The sequence below is a fragment of the Falco rusticolus genome, chromosome 2 (genome assembly GCF_015220075.1).
Source record: "Falco rusticolus isolate bFalRus1 chromosome 2, bFalRus1.pri, whole genome shotgun sequence".
Classification (NCBI taxonomy): Eukaryota; Metazoa; Chordata; class Aves; order Falconiformes; family Falconidae; genus Falco; species Falco rusticolus.
Window position 1 is genome coordinate 74,815,553 of NC_051188.1, and position 6,559 is coordinate 74,822,111.

General features: G+C 46.3%; 1 protein-coding gene across 2 annotated transcripts in view; it reads right to left on the reverse strand.

Annotated features, from left to right (window-relative positions):
- The window catches only part of PAXBP1 (PAX3 and PAX7 binding protein 1), a 29,270-nt gene extending 23,138 nt beyond the window's left edge, over positions 1 to 6,132 (reverse strand). The window contains exons 1-4 of one of the 2 annotated variants that reach the window (XM_037376361.1): positions 5,594 to 6,130; positions 3,815 to 3,943; positions 1,997 to 2,173; positions 435 to 656 (exon numbers count right to left, since the gene is read on the reverse strand). In XM_037376361.1, coding sequence (XP_037232258.1) covers positions 435 to 656; positions 1,997 to 2,173; positions 3,815 to 3,943; positions 5,594 to 6,044 — 979 coding nt within the window. In that variant the 5' untranslated portion in view covers positions 6,045 to 6,130. Of the gene's footprint in view, positions 1 to 434; positions 657 to 1,996; positions 2,174 to 3,814; positions 3,944 to 5,593 lie in introns of both variants that reach the window. The other variant, XM_037376362.1, reaches the window with a different exon arrangement.
- Positions 6,133 to 6,559: the final 427 nt, after the last annotated feature.

The following is a 6,559-nucleotide window of genomic DNA, read 5'->3' on the forward strand; positions in this document are numbered from 1 at the left end:
TCCAATGGATAAATCTGCAATTAACTGCTGGTAAAACCCTCTAATGTTAAAATCTTACTAATTAATGCCTTACTAATTCTCCTTTTCCAACATTTATTTTACCTGCTCACCAGCAAGAATGCTGTACCAAAGAACTAATGTTTTCCTTTTCACAACGATATACTTCCTAAAAAACAAGTACTAGAACAATACTAATTGATCCTTAGTGTAAGTTTCTACCAGATTCAGTAGAGTTGTGTGCTTCTAAACACAAGAATATAGTTTGTGCTCAAAATTTTATACGCAGGTTCCATTATGCAGCATTTTTCCTGAGAAAAGGAACAAAACTCCAGATTTATGCCTGTTTGAAAAACATGTTGTTTAAAAACGTTGAATGAGAGCGCTTGCAGTGAAAACAATGTGAATGTTTATCAGCTGTCCTAAAAAGGTTTTACCTATTTCCTCAGCAATCTTTTGCCTTTGGGATTTTTCCTTCACTGTAAAAACTATCCTCCTCTTCTCGTCATCATCTTCATCATCACTGGCATCATTTTCATCTTCTCGAACAAGGCGGCTTTTACCTGGTTCACTGTCAACGGGGGTAAAGTCTCCAAGTTCACGAGCCATTTGACGCTTTTTCCTAGCGGCATGAATGAAAGCAGCATCTGGAATTTCTCCTAGAGATAGATGTTTGCACCATTAAACCACCACTATAACAAAACAGGTATTATGACTTCTATTTACTCATCTCTGCAAAGATGATTTGGTAGCGTGGCAAACTGAGAAAGATGTGAGAGGGAAAAAAATCCACACTCACAGAAATGTTTGCAAGCAACTCATAAGCTGCCTGTGCAGACTTTCTAACCAGAAATCCTCAAAGCTGGGATCTTCCCAAAATGTCTGGCTCTGTTTCCAGCAGCTCACATGCCATAAGGGCAAAAACATGATGTTCCTATGGGAAATATTCATAAAGAAAAGGACGCCATTTACAAGAGAGGACTAGTGCAAAGGAAGGAAAAAACCAAGGCTCTTGACTCTGTCACCTCCTGTCCTGCCATTGCTCCCAGCTCTTCTTATTTTGGGGGAGCAAAAAAGATTGGCCATTTCAACAGATGGTGACAGCTCAGAGATTAAGGGGACACCAAACCAGATAAAGCTAGTATGAGAAGACTGTACAGTCACGGCGAAACAAGAAAAGCAGACCTAATTAAAAAGATCTAAAATGCCCAGCACAAAACCAATGCAACTTACTAAGTCATATAAAGAATGATCCCTGCAAAATTAATTTTTTGAATCATGGATAATTTTTACCACTATTTTGATTAGGCATGCACAGAAGGTTAAAGTTCAGATTCTCTTTACACTTGACATGACATACTCTATTCAAGCCAGCAATATCTTTAGAGATGCAATAATGTACAAACCGCACCACTTTGCAATTACCCCTTAAAAGGAAAAATTATTTGGTTAATCAACTAGGAATTTTTTTTCCCTTGAAATACGGCCATCTGTGGACCCAGGGCATCCATCTTCTATTTGGGGAGCAGGCTACCATGAGTGAGCTAACACTTAGCAAACCAGTTTCAAAAATAGTTTCTCAGACTGATTTCTTTGGCCTCAGGGACTGACCAGAACCTCATGAGACAAAATGAGATACAAAAACATCTGAGATACAGGTCTGCAAGGTAACAGACATTCGAATTAAAGACAAATTTTACCTGAAAGCATTTAAAATTCATGTTAAATCACCTATTCCAAATCTAGATTTTCTTAAAAGTTTGCCACCACTTTGAGAGACAAATTCCTCCTTCTGACATCAAGATGAAGCATTCTGTAGTAAAACATTTTCTGTCGTAAGACTTGCAAAATTGAACAGCTTTGGAAAATACCAGTTTCTTGATGCTCCGATGCTGGACATATTGCTGGAAAGTATTTTCTAATCACTCAAATACATTAGTCTGCTGTAAATGCTGGCTAAAGCATTTGTTAACATATCAGATCCATTATAAAAACCAACCTGGGCGGAGAACATTCAGTGATGACAGAGCACTTGAAAAAGCCCCACCAGCTTTTGGTTTTTCTTCTTCCTTCTCACTTTCAACTTCCATTTCTTCTTCACCATGCTCACTGTTTGCAGTCCCATCTTCTTGACCTATGTCCTTAATCTGTCCTGACTTTTCTAGTGGTGGCTCGACTGGTAAGAAAACAAAGCCCATATTTTACTCTTTTTTAAAAAAAAAGATCACTCTGAAGTAAAAATAAAATTAAAATATGAAACAATAATTTTATTGCTTGAGATCTAGTAGAATAGGCTTTCTTCATTGTGATTAAGTCACTGACAGCCTCTCAAAATCAAATTTGACAAAGCAAACACCCCAACAACCACTAAACATTCTAGATATTGCCAAGTATTAAAAAACAGTGTCAGAACTCAGTAATTAAAATCATACATCCAACCTTCATGGAGCCTTTACATATGTAATTAGAAAGCATTGCCTGTGTCACATCAAATCCTTCCACCAGAACACTCACTTCAAAAGAATTCTTCCATTTTCCTCTCAAACTGAGTGCAACCCACCTAATATAGGGCAACATACAGATACAGGCAGCAGGTACACATATTATGTAAAAAAAATGCATGTTAAATCCAGCTGTCCAATTCAAGCTGCACATATCTGAGTTTTTAGACTTTATCATTTATTTACAGAATCCAGAGTACTGACTCAGTAGCACCCACGAGGTCTTTGCACCACAACCAAACCAACTACAGAGACTGCAAAACAGACAAATAGAAAATAAGCACACACTAGCCATGTGCAAAATGCTATTTCTTAAGGATCTTTGTGACAGAAGCAAGAATTAAGATTCAGGATTGCACAGATCACCTGAATGTTAACCAAAAAAAAATGATCATTTCTGGTTTTGCTCATGCCCCACACCACTGCACAGGTGACAAAGATTCTAATAAGAAAGAACTTGTGCATTTTTAAGATACAGACACAAAGCCTTTTAAAAATCTGTAAGATGTTTAAAAGACTAATTTAATTAACTTAAAAAAGGGCAATTTTCTGCATGGGACCATGTTCAACTCTCATATGTTTCAGCTACACCATTGCAATCTTTAGATCATAAGCCTCTCAGGTTGTGCTCACAGCACTGTAGGTTACTACTCTACCAAAAAAAAATTAACTGGAAAAAGAATCATTATGCTTTACCAATGAGCTTCCAAAAAATGCAACAGCAGAAGTACAATGAAACTGAAATCACAGGCTCTATTCCAAGCTCTAGAGGACTGTACATTGTTGAAATATCCTTCTGCTCCAACTTTCATCCTGTCATCTTAATCACCATGTCTACTGTAAAGTCCAAGTCTTGAAACAGGCAGCTGTTGCATAATTTACTTAATAACAAAGAACATCACCCTGCTCACCCCAAAATCTTCCTTTGAGAGAAAATGTGTTACAAGGAGACATCCTGTCAGATAAGCACCAGAGTCCTAAACTTACTTTATTCCTTCCTAATTCAATAGGAAGGAACTTGTCTGACAAACGGAATCGAAATACAGAAACTACTGAGGTCTACTGACAACTACATAAACAGCTGAGAATTTTTATGCTTCTACATTCATTTCCACATGTGGGAGAATCAAAGAACTCTCTACTAGCTTCAGAACAGCACTTATAAGGTTCAAATGAAAACATTTAACGCATGCTTTACTTCAGTTCTAAATGCTAAATCCTCCAGAAGACTAATAACTCATCTTGAAAAAAAGTAATTTGTATTTACAATACTTAATCTTTCCCATTACAAAAGTTACTGTTAGTTTTGCAGTTACCATCTGTTGGAGAATTGACCTCTGTTCTAACTTTTGATTTTTCAAGATCTTCTTTGTATTCTTTCTTCAATTGTTTTACAATCTTTTTGCTGTAACTTGATTTCTTCACTTTAAAAACTTCTTCAGTTTCTTTAAAAGAGAAGTTGGAAAACATTACATTAGACCTGCCAAGAAGTACATTTACCTATTACATTTCTTAATACTGTACACAGAACTTAGTAAATGCCACTACCAACATAATTTACTGTGACTTCACATTTACACTGTTGCAACAAAACCAGTCCCATATCCTTTCATGTGGACTCATGTCTACCTTGTCCTTCTGTGGTCATTTTGAAGTGTATTCATCCCACCCACAGCACTGTCACAGAAAAGCAAGGCAGAAGTTACACAAAAGCGTACACACATAGCCAGCTTTTATCTGACTGCAGTATTTTTTTTTTTTGAACACTCACACAAGCTGATCCTTCACTATGACCATGAATTTGGAAGAAAACAAAGCCCCAACATTTTGGGTCAACAGTCTTTTCATAGCCACACATATACACAATTAATGAGTAAGGGAATGGCTGGGTTTGGTCATACTACCAGTTCAAATGCCTGCAGCACTACAACCTACCACAAAGTATGCAGTAAGTTACAGACTTAAATAGGACAGACAAAATCAGTTTCATGCAGGAAATCTGTGTTTGCGTTTTAAGTCTATAGTGTAATCCCATGTTTCCAGTATCTTTGTCAAAGATTTCAAATCACTAGTCTCAGAATCCAAGTTCTAGTGATTACAAGAGAATTCTTTCCAAGGAAATTCAAAATGCATACTAACTCCCCTACTGACAAAAAGTATCAGAAAAGTGAGCTTCTCATTTTATTCGCCCTGAACTTTTCAGACACAACTACCTCTGGAGTATGAGGAGTGTTTTTGATCAATTTTAATACATAGTAGCTATTAGCCATAACCAGATTGTCTGAGTGAGAATGAACCAACGAGTGCAGTACCTGCTGGAATCCAGTAGAATTACTAGCTGAAGCACTGCACAAACACAACTACTCTGTTTTTCCAAAAAGTTGAGGTCCAGAAACTCCTCAACCACTTTTTCCATTATTTGTGAAGGTTAATGTAATAAACCTTGCGGACGGCTAGACAAATCAACTCTGGAACAAAACACCAGTGGCTTCACGTGGACAACAGGCAGTCAGACGTGACCTGTGAACACCAGCCACACCAGACGAGCACAATCTGGACACAAAGCCGCCCCTCGGCCCGCAGCGCTGGTCCTGGGGGGCGGCAGGGGCTGCACAGGCGCTGGGCCCAGCGCCCGCTGCCGCACGAAGCCAGGCCAGGCTGCACCCCGCGCCCGGAGCAGCACGGCACCCAGCTGCGAGGCGCGCAAGTCAGGCACCAGCCATACAGAAGCACAGGCAATCCACCCCGCTAAACCGGAATGAAACCCGCGGGACATCCCCCCGGTGCTGGGAGCCCACCGGCCCCGCAGGAGCCCAGACAGGGAGCGGGGCCCAAGACGGCTGCCGGCCGGGCACTCCCTGGCCCCCCCGCGCCGCGCCCCCAGGGCTCTCCCCCTCCTCTACGACCCCTCGTCACCCCTGTGTCACAACGGGGCCAGCCGGCTGCCCAGCGAAATAAATACAGGTGCCGGCTCCCCCGGGGGACGCGCAGACGACGGGCGGAGGCCCGGTGCAGGCGGCCCGGCCCACCCCTGCAGGCAGCGAGCCGAAGGCGGCGCGGCCCGGTGCCCGCGGGCGGGCAGCCCCCCGCCTCACCCTCTTCCTCGTCCTGGAAGCTGAGCAGGCTGGCCCGCGGCACCTCTTTGTTCTCCCGCGGCCGCTTCTTCTCCTTGGCGCGCCCGGCGCCCGGCAGCCCGTTGCCCTGCTGCGGCGGCGGCGGCGGCGGCAGGAGAGCGGGCGCCGGCAGAGCCCCCAGGCCTGCCCTGTCACCCCCCACCAAGCCCAGCCCCAAGCCGAGGGCCGCGCCGTAGCTCGCGGCGCAGGCGAAGGCCGCGGGGCTGCCGGGCAGGGCGAGGGGCACGCAGCCGGCGGGCAGCGGCAGGAGCCCGGGGCCCGCCGCCAGCGCCATGGCGGCCTCGCCGGGCCCTTCCCCCGCCGCCCCGGCCGCCGGCGCCGGCTCCTGAGGCGGCTCCTCGTCGCGCTCCTCGTCCTCCTCCTCCGAGTCGTTCCGCTTCCGCACGTTCACCCTCCGCGCCTTGCGGAACATCCCGCCGGACACCGACCCCCCGCGCCGCGCCGCTCCGGGACCGCCCGCTCCCGCCACCCCGCGCCGCGGCCCAGGCCCGGCTCCCCGAGCATGATAACCGCCGCGCCGGCGGCCACAGCGCCCCCTACCGCCCGCCGCCCGCCGCCGCGCGCCCGCCAACAGCGAGCGGCCGCCCGACCATAGAGAGGTGGCGGGGACGGAGGATAGCGCGTGCGCGGCGGGGAGCGTAGAGAGGCCGGGCTAGAGCGGCCCGCCTCGCCTCCCGCCACTCCCCCTCTTCCTTTCCCGGCTGCCGCCATCTTGTGTCGAGCGAGCAGCGCGAGCGAGTGCCGCGCGTCACGTGGCCGCGCAGCGCGCGAGCGGAGAGCTGGGCCGGGGGAGGAGCCGCGCGCCACCCGGCGGCAGTGCACCGGGGCGCGAGTGGGGTGTGGGGTGCGTGTGTGTCTGTGTGTGTGTCTGTGTGTGTGTCTGTGTGTGTGTCTGTGTGTGTGTCTGTGTGTGTGTGTGTCTGTGTG